A 26,721-nucleotide genomic window follows, 5' to 3' on the forward strand; every position below is an offset into this window, starting at 1 on the left:
GCTGCTCTGAGGGCAGAGGGCATGGGGGCTGCTCTGAGGGCATGGGGGCTGCTCTGAGGGCATGGGGGCTGCTCTGAGGTCATGGGGGCTGCTCTGAGGGCATGGGGGCTGCTCTGAGGGCATGGGGACTGCTCTGAGGGCATGGGGGCTGCTCTGAGGTCATGGGGGCTGCTCTGAGGTCATGGGGGCTGCTCTGAGGTCATGGGGGCTGCTCTGAGGTCATGGGGGCTGCTCGGAGGGCATGGGGGCTGCTCTGAGGGCATGGGGGATGCTCTGAGGGCATGGGGGATGCTCTGAGGGCATGGGGGATGCTCTGAGGGCATGGGGGCTGCTCTGAGGGCATGGGGGATGCTCTGAGGGCATGGGGGATGCTCTGAGGGCATGGGGGATGCTCTGAGGGCATGGGGGATGCTCTGAGGGCAGAGGGCATGGGGGCTGCTCTGAGGGCATGGGGGCTGCTCTGAGGGCATGGGGGCTGCTCTGAGTGAGGGCTGCTCTGAGGGCATGGGGGCTGCTCTGAGGGCATCGGGGCTGCTCTGAGGGCATGGGGGCTGCTCTGAGGGCATGGGGGCTGCTCTGAGGGCATGGGGGCTGCTCTGAGGGCAGAGGGCATGGGGGCTGCTCTGAGGGCATGGGGGCTGCTCTGAGGGCATGGGGGCTGCTCTGAGGGCAGAGGGCATGGGGGCTGCTCTGAGGGCAGAGGGCATGGGGGCTGCTCTGAGGGCATGGGGGCTGCTCTGAGGGCAAAAGAGGGGTGGGGGGGGGGGGGGCGGAGCAACTCAATATTAGGAAGATGTTCCTGGTATAGCCAGTGTATATAATGTTTGGTATAGCCAGTGTATATACTCTTTCGAAGTTCAAGCTTTAAACACTTTAGCCTATCTGAGAGATGGCTCTGTCTGAGAGCCAGGCGCCAAAGGAACCAGAAGGGCATATTGAAGAGACAGCTGGAGGGACTAATATCAGAGGTTAGAGTTAGGCCTCATACACACACTAGAAATAAAATGTCATTTGTCCCAGTAAAAAACTTTTAAACCTTATCATCCTGAACATCACCTCTTATCCCAAGGATTTAAATCAACACTCAATCATCCTAACCCAAACACACACTTCCCCCATCTGTGTGAATGACAGCTAAACACATCCCCTCCCAGGAACCTGACGGCACCCCTCTCCCCCCAGCAGCAGTAAGCCTGTAAGACACTGGGTCTAATGGACCAGCTGGTTGATTAAGTTATTTGGATCCGGAGAGCAGACGAGGAGGAGAGATGACAGCTCCGTAACAGTTGGTATTCCGTCTCCTGAGAAACTCTCTCGCTCTGTCCTCCAGGCCCAGATCTGGGATCCGTGCCACCACCAGAGCCTGGGAACGCCGGGAGACAGAGGTTACCAGGACACGGGGTGGGCTCTGGTTCAATCGCCACATCAACAGAACCGGTGAGGGGGGAGTTGGGTTGAGTACCACTGGCAGGCCTGGTAACTTTTCACTGATAGATTCCAACTGCCTTCAGTTGGTAGCCTGAACCTCAACACCAGCCGCTCCCAACACATTATCTTGAATTATCGATTCATAAGACTCACGTTTTGAGGTTTGGCACACGAGACTAATCAGAGGGCAATAAACAGCAGCACTACAGAGCCTGTTCCTTGATCAGCTGACCACCCTGGTGTTGTTCAGGACTGTTCTTTCCATTCAGATCACCTCAGAGGTCAGAGGTTAATTAAGGAGGAAGTGTGTGATGATCCGTTAACCCTTCAAAATTCAGATCTTTTAACAAGTAAGACGAAAACATTTCTTTAGTTTACGAGGGGACGTTAAACAGGTTTTAGTGACAAGTGTTTCCACAGGCAAGCATCTGGACACACATCGTACCCAGGGTCACAGCATCCTCCCCCTGGCCTGGTGTCTACCCGTGTTGGGGGCTTCCCCGAGGCCTGTAGTGTAATGATTTACAGCCCAGAACGTAGCAGAAAATCTCGAAGGAAATCTGAGCATATTATTTTACAAATAGCTCAGTTTTTCAGCTTTGCCACTCTATTTCGACACCTGTCCCAATATTTAGTAAGCTTTTCACACCCTCATAATTACGAACAGTGCATTGGGAAAGTATTCAGACCCCTTCACCTTTTACACATTTTGTTACTTTACAGCCTTATTCTAAAATGGAATATATATTTTTTTATTCCTCATCAATCTACAAACAAAACCCCATAATGACATCACAGTACCCCATAATGACATCACAGTACCCCATAATGACATCACAGTACCCCATAATGACATCACAGTACCCCATAATGACATCACAGTACCCCATAATGACATCACAGTACCCCATAATGACATCACAGTATCCCATAATGACAAAGCGAAAACAGGTTATTAGAAATGTTTGCAAATGTATTAAAAATAAAAACAGAAATAGCTTATTTACATAATTATTCAGACCCTTTGCTATGAGACTCAAAATTGAGCTCCGGTGCATCCTGTTTCCATTGACCATCCTTCAGATGTTTCTACAACTTGATTGGAGTCCACCTGTGGTAAATTCAATTGATTGGACATGATTTGGAAAGGCACACACCTGTCTATATAAGGTCCCACAGTTGACAGAGCAAAAACCAAGCCATGATGTCGAAGGAATTGTCCGTAGAGCTCCGATACAGGATTGTGTCGAGGCACAGATCTTTGGAAGGGTACCAAAGAATGTCTGCAGCATTGAAGGTCCCCAAGAACACAGTGGCCTCCATCATTCTTAAATAGAAGAAGATTGGAACCACCAAGACTCTTCCTAGAGCTGGTCGCCCGGCCAAACTGAGCAATCGGGGGAGGAGAGCCTTGGTCAGGGAGGTGACCAAGAACCCAATGGTGACTCTGACAGACGTCCAAAGTTCCTCTGTGGAGATGGGAGAACCTTCCAGAAGGACAACCATCTCTGCAGCACTCCACCAATCAGGCCTTTATGGTACAGTGGCCAGACGGAAGCCACTCCCCAGTAAAGGGCACATGACAGCTCACTTGGAGTATGCCAAAAAGGCACCTAAAGGACTCTCAGACCATGAGAAACAAGATTGTCTGGTCTGATGAAACCCAGATTAAACTCTTTGGCCTGAATGCCAAGCGTCATGTCTGGAGGAAACCTGCCAACATCCCTACAGTGAAGCATGGTGGCAGCATCAAGCTGTGAGGATGTTTTTCAGCGGCAGGGACTGGGAGACTAGTCAGGATCGAGGTAAAGATTAATGGAGCAAAGTACAGAGAGATCCTTGATGAAAACCTGCTCCAGAGCGCTCAGGACCTCAGACGGGGGTGAAAGTTCAGCTTCCAACAGGACAATCACCCCGAGCACACAGCCAAGATAATGCAGGAGTGGCTTCGGGACAAGTCTCCGAATATCCTTGAGTGGCCCAGCCAGAGACTGGACTTGAACCCGACCGAACATCTCTGGAGAGACCTGGAAATAGCTGTGCAGCAACGCACCCCATCCAACCTGACAGAGCTAGAAGGCCAGCATCCCGGAGTCGCCTCTTCACTGTTGACGTTGAGACTGGTGTTTTGCGGGTACTATTTAATGAAGATGCAAGTTAAGGTCTTGTGAGGCGTTACTCAAACTAGACACTAATGTACGTATCATCTTGCTCAGTGGTGCACCGGGTTTTCCCACTCCTCTTTCTATTCTGGTTAGAGCCAGTTTGCGCTGTTCTGTGAAGGGAGTAGTAACACAGCGTTGTACGAGATCTTCAGTTTATTGGCAATTTCTCGCAAGGAATAGCCTTCATTTCTCAGAACAAGAATAGACTGATGAGTTTCAGAAGAAAGTGCTTCGTTTCTGGCCAATTTGAGCCTGTTATCGAGCACACAAATGCTGATGCTCCAGATACTCAACTAGTCTAAAGAAGGACAGTTCTATTGCTTCTTTAATCAGAATAACAGTTTTCAGCTGTGCTAACATAATTGCAAAAGGGTTTTCTAATGATCAATTAGCCTTTAAAATGCTAAACTTGTATTAGCTAACACAATGTGCCATTGGAACACAGGAGTGATGGTTGCTGATAATGGGCCTCTGTACGCCTATGTAGATGTTCCATTAAAAAAAAACCAGCTACAATAGTCATTTACAACATTATCTACACTGCATTTCTGATCTATTTGAGGTTATTTTAATGGACAAAAAAAATTGCTTTTCTTTAAAAAACAAGGACATTTCTAAGTGACCCCAAACTTTTGAACAGTAGTGTATGTAAATGTGATATCATTTTTAAAATGTTTAATACATGTGCAAAAATGTCCCAAAAACGTTTTTTGCTTTGTCATTATGGGGTATTGTGATGTCATTATGGGGTATTGCGATGTCATTATGGGGTATTGCGATGTCATTATGGGGTATTGCGATGTCATTATGGGGTATTGTGATGTCATTATGGGGTATTGCGATGTCATTATGCGGTATTGTGATGTCATTATGCGGTATTGCGATGTCATTATGCGGTATTGCGATGTCATTATGGGGTATTGCGATGTCATTATGGGGTATTGCGATGTCATTATGGGGTATTGTGATGTCATTATGGGGTATTGGGATGTCATTATGGGGTATTGCGATGTCATTATGCGGTATTGCGATGTCATTATGCGGTATTGCGATGTCATTATGCGGTATTGCGATGTCATTATGGGGTATTGCGATGTCATTATGGGGTATTGTGATGTCATTATGGGGTATTGTGATGTCATTATGGGGTATTGCGATGTCATTATGCGGTATTGCGATGTCATTATGCGGTATTGCGATGTCATTATGCGGTATTGCGATGTCATTATGGGGTATTGCGATGTCATTATGGGGTATTGCGATGTCATTATGGGGTATTGCGATGTCATTATGCGGTATTGCGTGTAGGTTGATGAGGGGGAAAAAACTAAATGTAATCAATTTTAGAATAAGGCTCTAATGTAACAAAATGTGGAAAAAGTCAAGGAGTCCAAATGCACTGTACACACAAACACGCTCACAGCTCAAACACAGACTGGCACTGAGGAATGACACTGATGTAAACACACTCCAACACCTGCCTGAAGTAGGCCACGCGGTTTACTGATCACTCTAACCACTGTGCTGTGGCCAAACCACAACGATACAGTCAAAACAGCTGCGATGGGTCAAACCACACACACACACACACACACACACACACACACACACACACACACACACACACACACCCCAACTGCTTTGTGTGAGCCAATGCGGCTGAGTCATGCAAAAAGTCTGTTTAAGGCAGCACACCAGGCCTAACACAACAGACATAGCTAAACCATTTACCACTGCTTTTCAGCGTATAAACATATCTGACAGAGTTCAAATCATTTTGATTTTAGACATTTGATGAGTCTAAATACAGGTTTATTCTCTGGAACCATGGATGGACTATTTATCCTGAGATTCTGGTTTATTTCAGCTCCAAAAACCTGGTTTTGATGCTTTTCTCACAATGAACCCCCCCCCCCCCTTTCATTTCTGTATTGTAACGTTATTGACTGTCAGGTTTGTAAAAAACGGCCTAAGTGGCTGGTTTGTTTTGGCCTCTTGTAGCTCGGCGGAATTCCTGGTCAATGCTCTCTCTCCAGACTCCTCCTCTCCAGACTCCGTCACGATTATTTAACTACCAGACACTCCCAGTCCTCGTCTCCACTCGAACTGTGCAAACACAGCTCTGAAACAGCTGAGGTTCACCATTACCATTCATAAAAACAACAACAACAACTGCTAAAATATGTTCCATGTTAATGTCAACAGCAATCCTTCAGTCGACTGGACTGGCATAACAGATAACATAACAGAGAGGGCAGTCTAGATTATTCCCCCAGAGCAAGGATGGGCAACTTTGATGGAGGTGGGGACCACAAAAGAATCGTAAATTCATCATGTAGGGCACACATTGGCTCGCAGGTCTGAGTACAAATGCAGTCAAAGACAGCCCAAGTCTTTTTGGGAGCCCGAAGGCTAAATTGTTGAAAAACTGCTGATGCACAACCAAATTTCAAAATTGCACCTTGTGTTTTCTACTATTATAACACTGAGGACAAGAGAACTCTGTAGGATTGAGTGAGATTAAACAGCTCCTCCAATACATCTGCACTAAACTAAACTAAACACTAATTGTACTAAAAGTTAGTTGTTCAATGAATAGGAATATATATTTAAAAAAATGTTAGTTGTTATCCTGTTTATCTCTTAACTTTAGTTAGTAGTTACTGTATTTCTGATTGCTATTCTTTCTTTCTGCGACATGAAATCACTATCAGTCAGCATGTGGAACATTCAGGGCCTAAACTCATCAACCTATGAGTCAGCATGTGGAACATTCAGGGCCTTAAGTCATCAACCCTATCAGTCAGCATGTGGAACATCCAGGGTCTAAACTCAACCTATCAGTCAGCATGTGGAACATTCAGGGCCTAAACTCACGACTGATTTTATTTACACCCTACACACCCTGATAGATAAACATGTCCACCAAAATATACACTTGCTTTATCGACTTCTAAAAAGCATTTGATTCTATTTGGCATACAGGAGGACTGTTCGACAAAGTTATTGAAAGTGGTGTAGGGGGTAAAACATATGACATAATTAAATCAATGTATAATGGCAATACGTGCAGCATTAAAATTGGCAAGAAAATAACAGAATTCTTTAACCAGGGGGCGGGGCCTTCGCCAGGGTTGCAATCTGAGCCCTGCACTCTTCAATATTTACATCAACGAATTGGCCACTATTCTAGAAAAATCCTCAGCCCCTGGTGTTAGTCTCCACAATTCAGAGGATAAATGCCTACTCCTCACAGATGACCAATGCCTGCTGTCACCCACAGCACATGGCCTACATCAGAACCTGGACCTGTTAGAGCAGTAAACCCCAAAAATACTAAAATAATGATTTTGGAGGGAAGATCCAGATCTCAGGGAATTAGACCAAAGTTTTCAATTGGTACAAAATACACTACAATTACTTAGGTTTAAAAATAAGCTCAACTGGACACCTTAATGATGCAGTGAATGAGCTGAGAGAGAAAGCACGCAGGGCATTCTGCACCATTAAAAAACCAATTCAAATTGAAATACCTATTCAAATTTGGCAAAAACTAATTGAATGCGTCATAGAACCAATTGCACTTTATTCCAGCGAGGTGTGGGTTCCACTTGCAAAACAAGATTTCACCAAATGAGACAAACACCCCATTGAAATCCCGCATGCAGAGTTCTGTAAGATTATCCTACATGTCCAGAGGAAAACTACAAACAATGCATGCAGGGCAGAATTAGGCCAATATCCACTAATAATAAAAACTTTAAAAAAAGAGCCATTTAGATGTTTCCAAAACTTAAATACAGTGACCCCCTCTCATATCATTACCAAGCCCTGCAATGCCAAGCACTGAGCAAAGAAAACAAAGAGTTCCCTCATCCAGCTGGTCCTGGGGCTGAGTTCACAAACCTGTTCTACTAACACACTGAAGCCTCAGTCCCCTCATCCAGCTGGTCCTGGGGCTGATTTCACAAACCTGTTCTACTAACACACTGAAGCCTCAGTCCCCTCATCCAGCTGGTCCTGGGGCTGATTTCACAAACCTGTTCTACTAACACACTGAAGCCTCATTCCCCTCATCCAGCTGGTCCTGGGGCTGAGTTCACAAACCTGTTCTACTAACACACTGAAGCCTCAGTCCCCTCATCCAGCTGGTCCTGGGGCTGATTTCACAAACCTGTTCTACTAACACACTGAAGCCTCAGTCCCCTCATCCAGCTGGTCCTGGGGCTGATTTCACAAACCTGTTCTACTAACACACTGAAGCCTCAGTCCCCTCATCCAGCTGGTCCTGGGGCTGATTTCACAAACCTGTTCTACTAACACACTGAAGCCTCATTCCCCTCATCCAGCTGGTCCTGGGGCTGAGTTCACAAACCTGTTCTACTAACACACTGAAGCCTCAGTCCCCTCATCCAGCTGGTCCTGGGGCTGATTTCACAAACCTGTTCTACTAACACACTGAAGCCTCAGTCCCCTCATCCAGCTGGTCCTGGGGCTGAGTTCACAAACCTGTTCTACTAACACACTGAAGCCTCAGGACCAGAACATCCAATCAATCAGAATAAACCAAATTACAACACAGTCAAAACAAAACTACACTGCTTATTGGGAAACACATGCACAAACACAAAGCAAAATGCAGTGCTATTTGGCCCTAAATCGACAGTACACCGTGGCTAACTCTTTGACCATGGTTACTGATCAAAACCTTTGAAAACCCTTGACAAAGTACAGGCTCACTGAGCACAGTTTTGCCATTGAGAAGGGTAGACACAGGAAAACCTGGCTCCCTGTAGAGGAAAGGCTGTGTAACCACTGCACCACAGCAGAACCTGAGACAGAGCTGCATTTCCTGACAAAATGTTAAAAAAAAAAAAAAAAATTGAGAGTGTCATTTCCCCATATTTGAAACCCTTATTTAAGGTTTCAAAGACCTCTCTGATGAGAATAGGCTACCCGTCCTGTTGGGGGAGGACGCAGAGAGCGACAGAGAGAGAGCGACAGACAGACAGAGAGAGAGTGACAGACAGACAGACAGACAGAGAGAGAGACAGAGAAACAGAGAGAGAGAAACAGAGAGAGAGAGACAGAAACAGAGAGAGAGAGAGACAGAAACAGAGAGAGAGAGAAAGAAACAGAGAGAGAGAAAGAAACAGAGACAGAGAGACAGAGAGAGACAGAGAGAGAGACAGAGAGAGACAGAGAGAGAGACAGAGAGAGACAGAGAGAAACCGAGACAGAGAGACAGAGAGAGAGAAACCGAGAGAGAGAGAGAAACCGAGAGAGAGAAACCGAGAGAGAGAGAGAAACCGAGAGAGAAACCGAGGATGTGTACTTCTGAAAGATCCTTGTGAAAACCACAAGGGCTGTTGCAAGTGGTGGTTACTATAAGGAATTACTGGTACTCACAGCCACAGGAATGACCTTTTACTACCTGCTGGCTATATGAAGGATCCTTCTAGAAACCAAGACCAATCTAAAAGCAATAAGCCTGAGTTCAAACAGCGCTCTATCGAACACTGAACAAAAAATAAGTCACTTTCTCTTTCGAAGAGGTTAAAGTGCCATCTGAAACAATAGTGCGAGTCTCTTCCTTGCTGCTGAAGCACACCTCTGTTTGATGCAGCGCGCCAGAGAAGTCCTTCCACTGTCGGGAGAAATGCTAATGCATGTTAATATATGTTAATTGCATGCAAATAAAAAGGTTGCTTCTCTATCACACCCACAACGGAAGCACAACCATGGCCTCGGATTAGCAGGCGGGGGACTTCTGTGAGAGGTCGCTGTTATGCCTGAATTCGACCCCAAAAACCGAACGGGGTTGAGAGCGGTTGTATGAAACCATTCGGTATGTCAGGAAAAGCTTTTAAAAACGTGCCAGCCCACTTTTAATTTCTAGTCAAGTTTGACTCTCCATAAATTCGGGCGTCTGAAGTGTGTGTAAGCCGGCATTTTCAAATGAGTTTACAACATAGTAACAAAAAGACCAAAAGAAACAAAAAACTATCCCTTAGCTTTTAATAGAGAACAACGAAAGCTGCCCCCTAAAACAAAAACCAGCACAAAAGACAGAGGACTTTTACTGAGAAACCACTGGCTAGTATAAACCCCAAAAAATACGCTATAACTGACTATTCTTGTCTTGTTTGTGCCTGGTTTGCTTCTCTTGGACGGCCTCTGCTGAAGTGAAATAATGCCTTGTCTGAGCTGAAACCAGTGTAGTGTGGTGTGTAGGACTTCTCAGTACTGGTAATTAGTGTGTAGACAGCACAGGAGGTCATATCACCAGTGTGAATTGTGTGTTATGTGTTGCAGCTGTCCTTACAGCACCCTAGCGAAACATAAAAGCACCCGAAGGACACCACCCCTTTTGACCCGTCACATGATATTTCCTCCAACTGACTGTAGCCAGCTGTTTTACCATTCCATTACTGCAACACATTCTGACTGTAGCCAGCTGTTCCATTACTACAACACATTCTGACTGTAGTCAGCTGTTCCATTACTGCAACACATTCTGACTGTAGCCAGCTGTTCCATTACTACAACACATTCTGACTGTAGTCAGCTGTTCCATTACTACAACACATTCTGACTGTAGCCAGCTGTTCCATTACTACAACACATTCTGACTGTAGCCAGCTGTTCCATTACTACAACACATTCTGACTGTAGTCAGCTGTTCCATTACTACAACACATTCTGACTGTAGTCAGCTGTTCCATTACTACAACACATTCTGACTGTAGCCAGCTGTTCCATTACTACAACACATTCTGACTGTAGCCAGCTGTTCCATTACTGCAACACATTCCGACTGTAGCCAGCTGTTCCATTACTACAACACATTCTGACTGTAGCCAGCTGTTCCATTACTACAACACATTCCGACTGTAGCCAGCTGTTCCATTATTACAACACATTCCGACTGTAGCCAGCTGTTCCATTACTACAACACATTCCGACTGTAGCCAGCTGTTCCATTACTACAACACATTCTGACTGTAGCCAGCTGTTCCATTACTACAACACATTCCGACTGTAGCCAGCTGTTCCATTACTACAACACATTCTGACTGTAGCCAGCTGTTCCATTACTACAACACATTCTGACTGTAGCCAGCTGTTCCATTACTACAACACATTCTGACTGTAGCCAGCTGTTCCATTACTACAACACATTCTGACTGTAGCCAGCTGTTCCATTACTACAACACATTCTGACTGTAGCCAGCTGTTCCATTACTACAACACATTCCGACTGTAGCCAGCTGTTCCATTACTACAACACATTCTGACTGTAGCCAGCTGTTCCATTACTACAACACATTCTGACTGTAGCCAGCTGTTCCATTACTACAACACATTCTGACTGTAGCCAGCTGTTCCATTACTACAACACATTCTGACTGTAGCCAGCTGTTCCATTACTACAACACATTCTGACTGTAGCCAGCTGTTCCATTACTACAACACATTGACTGTAGCCAGCTGTTCCATTACTACAACACATTCTGACTGTAGCCAGCTGTTCCATTACTACAACACATTCTGACTGTAGCCAGCTGTTCCATTACTACAACACATTCTGACTGTAGCCAGCTGTTCCATTACTACAACACATTCTGACTGTAGCCAGCGGTTTCATTACTACAACACATTCTGAATGTAGCCAGCTGTTCCATTACTACAACACATTCTGACTGTAGCCAGCTGTTCCATTACTACAACACATTCTGACTGTAGCCAGCGGTTTCATTACTACAACACATTCTGACTGTAGCAAGCTGTTCCATTACTACAACACATTCTGACTGTAGCCAGCTGTTCCATTACTACAACACATTCCGACTGTAGCCAGCGGTTCCATTACTACAACACATTCCGACTGTAGCCAGCTGTTCCATTACTACAACACATTCCGACTGTAGCCAGCTGTTCCATTACTACAACACATTCCGACTGTAGCCAGCTGTTCCATTACTACAACACATTCCGACTGTAGCCAGCTGTTCCATTACTACAACACTGACCTGTCATTTTGCAATCGTCACCTATACTGAAGATCAAGAGGCGGGAAACGGAATGGAACAAACTGAGACTGAAGAAACATCTTCAGGACGATGAAGTGAATCATCAACAATGGCGTTCTGTAGACTGGGTGCATTTCCTGTACGCTGTACAGTTAATGTGGATACATATTACACACCGAGACGTAGCACTCACGTCAGTAGCCATGAAGTGCTTTGAAAAGCTGGTCATGGCTCACATCCACACCCTTATCCCAGAAACCCTAGACCCACTCCAATTTGCATACCGCCCCAACAGATCCACAGATGATGCCGTCTACATTGCACTCCACACTGCCCTTTCCCACCTGGACAAAATAACACCTATATGAGAACGCTATTCGTTGACTACAGCTCAGCATTCAACACCATAGTGCCCACAAAGCTCATCACTAAGCTAAGGACACTGGGACTAAACACCTCCCTCTGCAACTGGATCCTGGACTTCCTGACGGGCCGTCCCCAGGTGGTGAGCTAGGTAAAAACACATCCGCCACGCTGATCCTCAACACAGGGGCCCCTCAGGGGTGCGTGCTCAGTCCCCTCCTGTACTCCCTGTTCACTCATGACTGCACGGCCAGGCACGACTTCAACACCATCATTAAGTTGGCCGATGACAACAGTGGTAGGCCTGATCACCGACAACGACGAGACTACCTAAAGGGAGGAGGTCAGAGACCTGGCCGTGTGGTGCCAGGACAACAACCTCTCTCTCAACGTGATCAAGACAAAGGGGATGATTGTGGACTACAGGAAAAGGAGGACCAAGCACGCCCCCATTCTCATCGACGGGGCTGTAGTGGAGCAGGTTGAGAGCTTCAAGTTCATTGGTGTCCACTTCACCAACAAACTAACATAGTCCAAGCACAACAAAACCTACCCCCCCCCCCCAGGAGACTGAAAAGATTTGGCATGGATCCTCAGATCCTCAAAAGGTTCTACAGCTGCACCATCGAGAGCATCCTGCCTGACTGATTGCATCACTGCCTGGTATGGCAACTACTCGGCCTCCGACCGCAAGGCACTACAGAGGGTAGTGCGTACGGCCCAGAACATTACTGGGGCCAAGCTTCCGGCCATCCAAGGACCTCGATACCAGGCGGTGTCAGAGGAAGGCCCTAAAAGACTCAAACCACATAGTCACTGTAATAACTCTACCTACATGTACATATTACCTCAATTACCTTGACTAACCGGTGCCCCCGCACATTGACTCTGTACCAGTACCTGTCAACATTTCACTGTAAGGTCTACTACACCTGTTGTATTCAGCATTTCACTGTAAGGTCTACTACACCTGTTGTATTCAGCATTTCACTGTAAGGTCTACTACACCTGTTGTATTCAGCATTTCACTGTAAGGTCTACTACACCTGTTGTATTCACCATTTCACTGTAAGGCCTACTACACCTGTTGTATTCAGCATTTCACTGTGAGGTCTACTACACCTGCTGTATTCAGCATTTCACTGTTAGATCTACTACACCTGTTGTATTCAGCATTTCACTGTAAGGTCTACTACACCTGTTGTATTCAGCATTTCACTGTAAGGTCTACTACACCTGTTGTATTCAGCATTTCACTGTAAGGTCTACTACACCTGTTGTATTCAGCATTTCACTGTAAGGTCTACTACACCTGTTGTATTCACCATTTCACTGTAAGGCCTACTACACCTGTTGTATTCAGCATTTCACTGTGAGGTCTACTACACCTGCTGTATTCAGCATTTCACTGTTAGGTCTACCTACACCTGTTGTATTCAGCATTTCACTAAGGTCTACTACACCTGTTGTATTCAGCATTTCACTGTAAGGTCTACTACACCTGTTGTATTCAGCATTTCACTGTAAGGTCTACTACACCTGTTGTATTCAGCATTTCACTGAGGTCTACCTACACCTGTTGTATTCAGCATTTCACTGTAAGGTCTACTACACCTGTTGTATTCAGCATTTCACTGTGAGGTCTACTACACCTGTTGTATTCAGCATTTCACTGTAAGGTCTACTACACCTGTTGTATTCAGCATTTCACTGAGGTCTACCTACACCTGTTGTATTCAGCATTTCACTGTAAGGTCTACTACACCTGTTGTATTCAGCATTTCACTGAGGTCTACCTACACCTGTTGTATTCAGCATTTCACTGTAAGGTCTACTACACCTGTTGTATTCAGCATTTCACTGTGAGGTCTACTACACCTGTTGTATTCAGCATTTCACTGTAAGGTCTACTACACCTGTTGTATTCAGCATTTCACTGAGGTCTACCTACACCTGTTGTATTCAGCATTTCACTGTAAGGTCTACTACACCTGTTGTATTCAGCATTTCACTGTGAGGTCTACTACACCTGTTGTATTCAGCATTTCACTGTAAGGTCTACTACACCTGTTGTATTCAGCATTTCACTGTAAGGTCTACTACACCTGTTGTATTCAGCATTTCACTGTAAGGTCTACTACACCTGTTGTATTCAGCATTTCACTGTGAGGTCTACTACACCTGTTGTATTCTGCATTTCACTGTAAGGTCTACTACACCTGTTGTATTCAGCATTTCACTGTGAGGTCTACTACACCTGTTGTATTCAGCATTTCACTGTAAGGTCTACTACACCTGTTGTATTCAGCATTTCACTGTGAGGTCTACTACACCTGTTGTATTCAGCATTTCACTGTAAGGTCTACTACACCTGTTGTATTCAGCATTTCACTGTGAGGTCTACTACACCTGTTGTATTCAGCATTTCACTGTGAGGTCTACTACACCTGTTGTATTCAGCATTTCACTGTAAGGTCTACTACACCTGTTGTATTCAGCATTTCACTGTGAGGTCTACTACACCTGTTGTATTCAGCATTTCACTGTAAGGTCTACTACACCTGTTGTATTCAGCATTTCACTGTGAGGTCTACTACACCTGTTGTATTCAGCATTTCACTGTAAGGTCTACTACACCTGTTGTATTCAGCATTTCACTGTGAGGTCTACTACACCTGTTGTATTCAGCATTTCACTGTAAGGTCTACTACACCTGTTGTATTCAGCATTTCACTGTGAGGTCTACTACACCTGTTGTATTCAGCATTTCACTGTAAGGTCTACTACACATGTTGTATTCAGCATTTCACTGTAAGGTCTACTACACCTGTTGTATTCAGCATTTCACTGTAAGGTCTACTACACCTGTTGTATTCAGCAGTTCACTGTGAGGTCTACCTACACCTGTTGTATTCAGCAGTTCACTGTAAGGTCTACTACACCTGTTGTATTCTGCATTTCACTGTAAGGTCTACTACACCTGTTGTATTCAGCATTTCACTGTAAGGTCTACTACACCTGTTGTATTCAGCATTTCACTGTAAGGTCTACTACACCTGTTGTATTCAGCATTTCACTGTAAGGTCTACTACACCTGTTGTATTCACCATTTCACTGTAAGGCCTACTACACCTGTTGTATTCAGCATTTCACTGTGAGGTCTACTACACCTGCTGTATTCAGCATTTCACTGTTAGATCTACTACACCTGTTGTATTCAGCATTTCACTGTAAGGTCTACTACACCTGTTGTATTCAGCATTTCACTGTAAGGTCTACTACACCTGTTGTATTCAGCATTTCACTGTAAGGTCTACTACACCTGTTGTATTCAGCATTTCACTGTAAGGTCTACTACACCTGTTGTATTCACCATTTCACTGTAAGGCCTACTACACCTGTTGTATTCAGCATTTCACTGTGAGGTCTACTACACCTGCTGTATTCAGCATTTCACTGTTAGGTCTACCTACACCTGTTGTATTCAGCATTTCACTAAGGTCTACTACACCTGTTGTATTCAGCATTTCACTGTAAGGTCTACTACACCTGTTGTATTCAGCATTTCACTGTAAGGTCTACTACACCTGTTGTATTCAGCATTTCACTGAGGTCTACCTACACCTGTTGTATTCAGCATTTCACTGTAAGGTCTACTACACCTGTTGTATTCAGCATTTCACTGAGGTCTACCTACACCTGTTGTATTCAGCATTTCACTGTAAGGTCTACTACACCTGTTGTATTCAGCATTTCACTGTGAGGTCTACTACACCTGTTGTATTCAGCATTTCACTGTAAGGTCTACTACACCTGTTGTATTCAGCATTTCACTGAGGTCTACCTACACCTGTTGTATTCAGCATTTCACTGTAAGGTCTACTACACCTGTTGTATTCAGCATTTCACTGTGAGGTCTACTACACCTGTTGTATTCAGCATTTCACTGTAAGGTCTACTACACCTGTTGTATTCAGCATTTCACTGTAAGGTCTACTACACCTGTTGTATTCAGCATTTCACTGTAAGGTCTACTACACCTGTTGTATTCAGCATTTCACTGTGAGGTCTACTACACCTGTTGTATTCTGCATTTCACTGTAAGGTCTACTACACCTGTTGTATTCAGCATTTCACTGTGAGGTCTACTACACCTGTTGTATTCAGCATTTCACTGTAAGGTCTACTACACCTGTTGTATTCAGCATTTCACTGTGAGGTCTACTACACCTGTTGTATTCAGCATTTCACTGTAAGGTCTACTACACCTGTTGTATTCAGCATTTCACTGTGAGGTCTACTACACCTGTTGTATTCAGCATTTCACTGTGAGGTCTACTACACCTGTTGTATTCAGCATTTCACTGTAAGGTCTACTACACCTGTTGTATTCAGCATTTCACTGTGAGGTCTACTACACCTGTTGTATTCAGCATTTCACTGTAAGGTCTACTACACCTGTTGTATTCAGCATTTCACTGTGAGGTCTACTACACCTGTTGTATTCAGCATTTCACTGTAAGGTCTACTACACCTGTTGTATTCAGCATTTCACTGTGAGGTCTACTACACCTGTTGTATTCAGCATTTCACTGTAAGGTCTACTACACCTGTTGTATTCAGCATTTCACTGTGAGGTCTACTACACCTGTTGTATTCAGCATTTCACTGTAAGGTCTACTACACATGTTGTATTCAGCATTTCACTGTAAGGTCTACTACACCTGTTGTATTCAGCATTTCACTGTAAGGTCTACTACACCTGTTGTATTCAGCAGTTCACTGTGAGGTCTACCTACACCTGTTGTATTCAGCAGTTCACTGTAAGGTCTACTACACCTGTTGTATTCTGCATTTCACTGTAAGGTCTACTACACCTGTTGTATTCAGCATTTCACTGTAAGGTCTACTACACCTGTTGTATTCAGCAGTTCACTGTAAGGTCTACTACACCTGTTGTATTCTGCATTTCACTGTAAGGTCTACTACACCTGTTGTATTCAGCATTTCACTGTGAGGTCTACTACACCTGTTGTATTCAGCATTTCACTGTAAGGTCTACTACACCTGTTGTATTCAGCATTTCACTGTAAGGTCTACTACACCTGTTGTATTCAGCATTTCACTGTAAGGTCTACCTACACCTGTTGTATTCAGCATTTCACTGTAAGGTCTACTACACCTGTTGTATTCAGCATTTCACTGTAAGGTCTACTACACCTGTTGTATTCAGCATTTCACTGTAAGGTCTACTACACCTGTTGTATTCAGCATTTCACTGTAAGGTCTACTACACCTGTTGTACTCAGCATTTCACTGTAAGGTCTACTACACCTGTTGTATTCAGCATTTCACTGTAAGGTCTACTACACCTGTTGTATTCAGCATTTCACTGTAAGGTCTACTACACCTGTTGTATTCAGCATTTCACTGTAAGGTCTACTACACCTGTTGTATTCAGCATTTCACTGTAAGGTCTACTACACCTGTTGTATTCAGCATTTCACTGTGAGGTCTACTACACCTGTTGTATTCAGCATTTCACTGTAAGGTCTACTACACCTGTTGTATTCAGCATTTCACTGTGAGGTCTACTACACCTGTTGTATTCAGCATTTCACTGTAAGGTCTACTACACCTGTTGTATTCAGCATTTCACTGTGAGGTCTACTACACCTGTTGTATTCAGCATTTCACTGTGAGGTCTACTACACCTGTTGTATTCAGCATTTCACTGTAAGGTCTACTACACCTGTTGTATTCAGCATTTCACTGTGAGGTCTACTACACCTGTTGTATTCAGCATTTCACTGTAAGGTCTACTACACCTGTTGTATTCAGCATTTCACTGTGAGGTCTACTACACCTGTTGTATTCAGCATTTCACTGTAAGGTCTACTACACCTGTTGTATTCAGCATTTCACTGTAAGGTCTACTACACCTGTTGTATTCAGCATTTCACTGTAAGGTCTACTACACCTGTTGTATTCAGCAGTTCACTGTGAGGTCTACCTACACCTGTTGTATTCAGCAGTTCACTGTAAGGTCTACTACACCTGTTGTATTCAGCATTTCACTGTAAGGTCTACTACACCTGTTGTATTCAGCAGTTCACTGTAAGGTCTACTACACCTGTTGTATTCTGCATTTCACTGTAAGGTCTACTACACCTGTTGTATTCAGCATTTCACTGTGAGGTCTACTACACCTGTTGTATTCAGCATTTCACTGTAAGGTCTACTACACCTGTTGTATTCAGCATTTCACTGTAAGGTCTACTACACCTGTTGTATTCAGCATTTCACTGTGAGGTCTACTACACCTGTTGTATTCAGCATTTCACTGTAAGGTCTACTACACCTGTTGTACTCAGCATTTCACTGTAAGGTCTACTACACCTGTTGTATTCAGCATTTCACTGTAAGGTCTACTACACCTGTTGTATTCAGCATTTCACTGTAAGGTCTACTACACCTGTTGTATTCAGCATTTCACTGTAAGGTCTACTACACCTGTTGTATTCAGCATTTCACTGTAAGGTCTACCTACACCTGTTGTATTCAGCATTTCACTGTAAGGTCTACCTACACCTGTTGTATTCGGCGCATGCGACTAATACAATTTGATTTGACATTAAATTAAGCTCAGCTGTATGTCAATCCTGGATGCTGTGAATCTAGTTTCTGTCAGTCTAGAAAAAAGACTGACAGCATCATCAATAATAATGGTGGCTATTTTTTTTTCTAGCTGCCATTTTGTGTTTTCGTATTTCACCCAGGAATTAAAATCAATGAAGTGAAGAGGAACCAGCACCACAGAGGGAGATACAGTCTTCCATTGGAGAATGAAATCAGAGGCATACGAGCAAACCCAGACATGTAGGACACACTCTCTCTCTCACACACAGCAGACACACACACACACTTACATCTTCGTCAGAGCCAGGGCTGTGGAGTGTGACTGCAATGGGGGCGGGCCTCTCTTGGGTCAGTGTTGGCATGGTAACCAGGTGCCCGGTGACTGCCTGTGGAGTGTGGATCTGCAGCACCTGGGCCGGCTGGCACAGCACCAACGGACCACCTGTTAGGAGGGGACAAACAACACTTAGATTATATTATATACCTTTACTGAGCTGTTATTAAATAATAAGCTGTGCGTTTCGGTATTCCTCGCCAGTCGCTAACTACAAAAACACCAGAGCACTTGGTCACCCGTGACAGCTGGGAGCCCCTCTTCCCCAGTGCTACTGTCTGGTCCGTCTTAAAAAGCGGCCCCCCTTCCCCAGTGCTACTGTCTGGTCCGTCTCAAAAAGCGGTCCCCCCCTTCCCCAGTGGTACTGTCTGGTCCGTCTCAAAAAGCGGTCCCCCCCTTCCCCAGTGCTACTGTCTGTACAGAGTGCACCCAGAGTTCCTTCTACCCTCTGACCTCTCAGCGACCCTGCATTAACCCCCCCCCCCCCCTTCCCCAGTGGTACTGTCTGGTCCGTCTCAAAAAGCGGTCCCCCCCTTCCCCAGTGGTACTGTCTGGTCCGTCTTAAAAAGCGGTCCCCCCCTTCCCCAGTGGTACTGTCTGGTCCGTCTCAAAAAGCCCCCCCCCTTCCCCAGTGGTACTGTCTGTACAGAGTGCACCCAGAGTTCCTTCTACCCTCTGACCTCTCAGCGACCCTGCATTAACCCCTGAGCATTAATAGAACTCCCTTCTCCCCACATGTAGGAGAACTGAACACTGGGTAACTAACTGGACAGTTAGCGTGGCGGTCTCACGGTAATATATATACTAATGTAATACAATACTAATGTTTATAAAACACCATGTCCATGGTTTAAAGCTGTGGCCCACAGCGCAGTGTCAAACCACTCTCTGTACCAGGAACCATCCATCACACAGAAACACTGGCACAGCCCCCCCCCCCCGTCCGTCCGTCCGTCTCCTGCTAAATGACCTGTCAGCGTTAATGATGATGAGATTAGACAAAGCTACAGCGCTGATAAAGGAACGTGGATGATCTCTTCAATACGTCCACAGTTTCACCCCCCATCCCCCCGGCAAGCTATTCCAGAGGCTGGCAGCATAGTAACTATAGTAACTAAAGGCTGTCTCTCCATGCCTCTTGGTCCTAGGCTTTGGGATAGTTAAAAGACTGTCTCTCCATGCCTCCTGGTCCGAGGCTTTGGGATAGTTAAAAGGCTGTCTCTCCATGCCTCCTGGTCCTAGGATTTGGGATAGTTAAAAGACTGTCTCTCCATGCCTCCTGGTCCGAGGCTTTGGGATAGTTAGAAGGCCAGAGGACCTGAAGGACCTACTGGGTACATAACTTAAAAGCATGTCTGACATGTATTGTGGTGCACAATCATGGATTGATTTAAAAACCAATAGAAGAATATTAAAATGTATTGTAAAACTCACAGGCAGTCAGTGTTTTAAACCAGTGTAATATGTGCTCTCCGTCTGGTCTTGGTCTGTATCTTTAAAAAATAATAATATTTCACCTTTATTTAACCAGGTAGGCTAGTTGAGAACACCTTTATTTAACCAGGTAGGCTAGATGAGAACACCTTTATTTAACCAGGTAGGCTAGTTGAGAACACCTTTATTTAACCAGGTAGGCTAGTTGAGAACAAGTTCTCATTTGCAATTGCGACCTGGCCAAGATAAAGCATAGCAATTCAACACATACAACAACACAGAGTTACACAGGTAATGAACAAACATAGTCAATAATACAGTAGAACAAAAGAAAACAAAAAGTCTATATACAGTGTGTGCAAATGAGGTAAGATAAGGGAGTTAAGGCAATAAATAGGCCATGGTGAAGAAGTAATTACAATATAGCAATTAAACACTGGAATGGTAGATGTGCAGAAGATGAATGTGCAAGTAGAGATACTGGGATGCAAAGGAGCAAGATAAATAAATAAATACAGTATGGGGATGAGGTAGGTAGATAGATGGGCTGTTTACAGATGGGCTATGTACAGGTGCAGTGATCTGTGAGATGCTCTGAAAGCTGGTGCTTAAAGCTAGTGAGGGAGATATGAGTCTCCAGCTTCAGAGATTTTTGCAGCTCGTTCCAGTCATTGGCAGCAGAGAACTGGAAGGAAAAACGACCAAAGGAGGAATTGGCTTTGGGGGTGACCAGTGAGATATACCTGCTGGAGCGCGTGCTACGAGTGGGTGCTGCTATGGTGACCAGTGAGCTGAGATAAGGCGGGGCTTTACCTAGCAGAGACTTGTAGATAACCTGAAGCCAGAGGGTTAGGCGATGCGTATGAAGCGAGAGCCAACCAATGAGAGCGTACAGGTTGCAATGGTGGGTAGTATATGGGGCTTTGGTGACAAAACGGATGGCACTGCGATAGACTACGAACTCGAGGATCGGTAGGATGGTCAGTTTTATGAGGGTACGTTTGGTAGCATGAGTGAAGGATGCTTTGTTTTGATATAGGAAGCCAATTCTAGATTTAATTTTGGATTGGAGATGCTTAATGTGAGTCTGGAAGGAGAGTTTACAGTCTAACCAGACACCAAGGTATTTGTAGTTGTCCACGTATTCTAAGTCAGAGCCGTCCAGAGTAGTGATGCTGGACGGGCGAGCAGGTGCGGGCAGTGATCGGTTGAATAGCATGCATTTAGTTTTACTTGCGTTTAAGAGCAGTTGGAGGCCACGGAAGGAGAGTTGTATGGCATTAAAGCTCACCAGAAGGTTAGTTAACACAGTGTCCAAAGAGGTGCCAGAAGTATACAGAATGGTGTTGTCTGCGTAGATGTGTACCAGAGAATCTCCAGCAGCAAGAGCAACATCATTGATGTATACAGAGAAGAGAGTCGGCCCGAGGATTGAACCCTGTGGCACCCCCATAGAGACTGCCAGAGGTCCGGACAACAGGCCCTCCGATTTGACACACTGAACTCTGTCAGAGAAGTAGTTGGAAAACCAGGCGAGGCAATCATTTGAGAAACCAAGGCTGTCGAGTCTGCCAATAAGAATGTGGTGATTGACAGAGTCGAAAGCCTTGGCCAAGTCTATGAATACGGCTGCACGGTAATGTCTCTTATCGATGGCGGTGATGATGTCGTTTAGGACCTTGAGCGTGGCTGAGGTGCACCCATGACCAGCTCTGAAACCAGATTGCATAGCGGAGAAGGTACGGTGGGATTCTAAATGGTCGGTAATCTGTTTATTAACTTGGCTTTCGAAGACCTTAGAAAGACAGGGTAGGATAGATATAGCAGTTTGGGTCTAGAGTGTCACCCCCTTTGAAGAGGGTCTGGAGTGAACCAAGGACCGACTATATCTATTCCTAGTTCTATATTTTTTTGGAGTGGGGCATGCATATTTAAGATGGTGAGGAAGGCACTTTTAAAGAATAGCCAGGCATCATCTACTGACGGGATGAGGTCAATGTCATTCCAGGATACCCCGGCCAGGTCAATTAGAAAGGCCTGCTCGCAGAAGTGTTTTAGAGAGCATTTGACAGTGATGAGGGGTAGTCGTTTGGTCGCAGACCGATTACGGATGCAGGCAATGAGGCAATGAGGCAGTGATCTCGATTGAAAACAGCAGAGGTGTATTTGGAGGGCGAGTTAGTTAGGATGACATCTATGAGGGTGCCTGTGTTTACGGATTTGGAGTTGAACCTGGTAGGTTCATTGATAATTTGTGTGAGATTGAAGGCATCAAGCTTGGATTGTAGGATAGCAGGGGTGTTAAGCATGTCCCAGTTTAGGTCACCTAGTAGCACGAGTTCAGAAGATAGATGGGGGGCAATCAGTTCACATATAGTATCGAGGGCACAGCTGGGGGCAGAAGGAGGTCTATAGGAAGCGGCAACAGTGAGACTTGTTTCTGGAAAGGTGCATTTTTAGAAGTAGAAGCTCGAATTGTTTGGATACAGACTTGCATAGTAATACAGAACTCTGCAGGCCATCTGGATATGGAGAGAAATAGGTCCGTTATGCTCTGGTTTGAGTCACGTTGTTCGAACTGGCGAGAGCTTTCCAAGCTAAAAGGTTAGCTGATGACCAACTAGCAATGGTTTGCTAACTGATAGCTGGTAGGTAGTTAGCTCGCTAGCTTCAGTTGAGGGACTCCAGATCCAAAGTAAATAGAAATATTTTAGAAAAAAGCAGATCCACGCCACATTGGGTGAGGCGGGTTGCAGGAGAGTATTTAGAAGTTGAGGTTTAGCAAAATATTTTTAAAAGATATGCGAAGAAAAATATGTAAAAAGATATATACAAGGGACACGACAGGACAAAAGACAAAGACGTCTGACTGCTACACCATCTTGGTATTAAATCTGTGCTGCAACAATCTGTATGTTTTGCAGTTGACCAATGGCTTTCTTGGGTAGACTAGACAGGAGAGCATTACAGTAGTCAAGCCTGCTTGTAATAAAAGCATGGATGAGTCTCTCTATCAGCCTGGGAGAGAAATGGCCACACCGTGGCAATGTTCCTCAGGTGGTAAAAGCTATTTTGGTCACATTCCTAATGTGTGATTCGACATTTAGTTCAGAATCTAAAATGACAAAGGTTTTTTTATCCTGGTGTTGTATCTTTATTTCCCATGAATTAAAATGTTCGTCCAGATTCTCTCTCTGTACTTTGGCTCAAACAATAAGTAACTCTGTATTTACTTGATTTAGTTAGAGAGGAAGTTGTGAGCCATATACACTTATCTTTCAAAAGTTTGGAGTCACTTAGAAATGTCCTTTGTTTTTGAAAGAAAACCTAGGTGTAGAAGGCTTAAGTTGTGATATCACTTTGCTGGGCATGTCTGTGTCAAATAGGGAAAATAACTCCATAGTAACTTTGCGTTGTAGGCTAGGGCACATATCAAACTTCTTATCAGGTCTTTCTTGACTGATACCCAGCCTAATGTTTGTTAATCTTATCTCTAAAATATGCTGCAAACGCATCTCATTTAGATGTGGAGGAAAGTTCATATACAGTAGGTTTGCAGGTGTAGGATATCTCTCAAATGATTAGTGATCAGATTAGAGCCTGTCTGGCATTTAAAAAGTATTCAGACCCCTTGACTTTTTCCACACTTTGTTAGGTTACAGCCTTATTCTAAAATGTATTTAATTGTCCCCCCCCCCCCCCCCCTCATCAATCTACACACAATACCCAATAATGACAACGCAAAAATAAAAATACTGAAATATCAAGTATTCAGCCCCTTTACTCTGGACTTTCTTGAAGCACCTTTGGCAGCGATTACAGCCTTGCGTCTTCTTGGGTATGACGCTACAAGCTTGGCACACCTGTATTTGGGGAGTTTCTCCAATTCTTCTCTGCAGATCCTCTTAAGCTCTTGTCAGGTTGGATGGGGAGCGTTACAGCCACTTTCATGTCACATCAGAGATGTTCGATTGGGTTCAAGTCTGGGCCACTCAAGGACATTCAGAGACTTGTCCTGAAGCCACTCTGGCATTGTCTTGGCTGTGTGCTTAGGGTTGTTGTCCTGTTTGAAGGTGAACCTTCTCCCCAGTCTGAGGTCCAGAGCGCCCTGGAGCAGGTTTCCATCAGGGATTGCTCTGTACTTTGCTCTGTTTATCTTTCCACTTGATCCTGACTAGTCTCCCAGTCCCTGCCACTGAAAAACATCACCACAGCATGATGCTGCCATCACCATGTTTCCTCCAGATGTGACGGTTCCTGGGAGTATATCACCAGGTGGTGGCCGCCCAGTGGCACCTTCTCCACGACCACCACAGTTCAGGAGGTCGCGGACTCAAGACCCTGCTCCCCCTCTTCCCTCATTGGATTCCATCAAGACCACCATCATTGTGGACAGCTCGATGGGGAAAAATATTGGCCTGCCTACGATCTGTGGACCGACCAAGATCATTCTCTCAACCAGCTTCACCTGGAATGCTTTTCCAACAGTATTGAAGGAGTTCCAAATTGTTGGCTGCTTTTTCTTCACTCTTTATTTTAAAAATCATTGTGTTGCGGAATTTTAATATTCATGTTGACAAAGAGACTGACTCCAAGACCATTGAATTTATGAATGTTTTGAGCTTCATGGACTTTTTCCAACATGTTACCGGGCCCACCCATAACCACAGCCATACTCTGGACCTGGTTATTACCAAGGGGCTTTCTACTGGGCCCACCCATAACCGCAGTCATACTCTGGACCTGGTTATTACCAAGGGGCTTTCTACTGACACATCCTCTATTGTTGATGTTGCTTTATCTGATCACTCTTGGTCTTTTTTACTACCTCGTTTGCTACAGGAGGGATTTAAAAATGGGATTGGGTTTGTCTGGGTTACAGCAAGGTTGGTGCACTTAGAAAGCAGGTAATCCTTTTCTCGCAGCCGAGCGAGCAGCTGGAGGATCTCTTCCCGGAGTTGCTTGATGGTGGTGCATTTAGGGCAGACAAATCCCTGTCCATTGTTCAGTTCCACCTTATCTTAATCTTGTGATTGTGTGGAAGTCATCTCACACCTAAAGCATTTGTGCCCAGTCGTGGATAAAAACACTAGAGGGTTAAGCACTACTAGCGTTAGCCTGCTCCGTTTCCATGACGGCTAGCAGCTAACTGCTACTTAACAGGAATTAGGTGCGCTAGATTAGGGTTGTAGTGTAAACCTACAGGACGGTAGCTCTCCAGGAAGAGGGATGGAGAGCCCTGATCTAGAGAGAAAGTTATATTCAAACTCTAAACTAAAAATGTGGTTCAAATTCACATTCAAGACTACAGAGGTCAAATATTCCAGTGTTGGTTTAGTCCCGGGCAGACTGTATTGGCCCAGACTCAGCTGAGGTAGAAGATCAGAAAGAGGATCAGATTGGTAGGTCTGAATGAAACACAGGCTGGTGGGCCGAGGTAAGGAAACACTACTAAAACATTGACTCACAAATGATTAAACACAGATCCTAAAAAGAGGGTCAACGAAAGTAGAGATAGGGCGACATCTGCTGGCCAACGATACACAACACCCTCCCAAACTCCCACCCAAAACTTCCCTAATGCTTTACAGATCGACTGCCCTCCAAAAACCAACGTGGCATCGATATGAGTCAGAAACATTTATTATAGTGTCATAATTGACTACAGTGTAAATAGGAAAATGTTTGGTCATAAAGGCAGTCTAAAACGGAGTTTGGAGTAAATTAAGGTTGGGTTTGGGATATACAATGTCGCCAACATATCGTGCCTCCTTTCGCCAAGCTCCACGTGCAAATCGCCCCTCCGCTCACTCTATTGCACTGGCCGCGTTGAACCGACAATGGACCAATCACGTCAACGCGTGAAAGAAGGGAGGGAAGATCACCAGTAAACTAATCTGCTCCGCTTGGTCATGTTGTCTACAAGCAAGCTAGTTGCATCGTCCAGAAACATAGTGTTTCAATTGTAAAACTAGTTGTTTTCACTGGGAAGGCAGATAACACGTTATCAAAAGCAGTCACTTCTACATGTGAAAACACTGAATCCTTCTCATCACTCCACGTGATTGATTATTATTTGTTTTGAGACCGACTTTGCCGTCGGCCAGAGCAGGGCACCTGGCTCACTGGGGCACCAGAGCGGGGCACCTGGCTCACTGGGGCACCAGAGCGGGGCACAGGGCTCACTGGGGCACCAGAGCGGGGCACCAGAGCGGGGCACCTGGCTCACTGGGGCACCAGAGCGGGGCACCTGGCTCAATGGGGCACCTGGCTCACTGGGGCACCAGAGCGGGGCACCTGGCTCACTGGGGCACCAGAGCGGGGC

At 45.0% G+C, this 26,721-nt stretch overlaps 1 protein-coding gene across 1 annotated transcript in view; it reads right to left on the reverse strand.

Annotated features, from left to right (window-relative positions):
- The window catches only part of atf6 (activating transcription factor 6), a 119,302-nt gene that overhangs the window by 68,268 nt on the left and 24,313 nt on the right, over nucleotides 1–26,721 (reverse strand). Inside the window, exon 7 of the mRNA XM_036978881.2 lies at nucleotides 18,919–19,070. Coding sequence (XP_036834776.2) covers nucleotides 18,919–19,070 — 152 coding nt within the window. The remainder of the gene's footprint in view (nucleotides 1–18,918; nucleotides 19,071–26,721) is intronic.

The sequence above is a fragment of the Oncorhynchus mykiss genome, chromosome 5 (genome assembly GCF_057628025.1).
Source record: "Oncorhynchus mykiss isolate SJ-2025 chromosome 5, ASM5762802v1, whole genome shotgun sequence".
Lineage (NCBI taxonomy): Eukaryota > Metazoa > Chordata > Actinopteri > Salmoniformes > Salmonidae > Oncorhynchus > Oncorhynchus mykiss.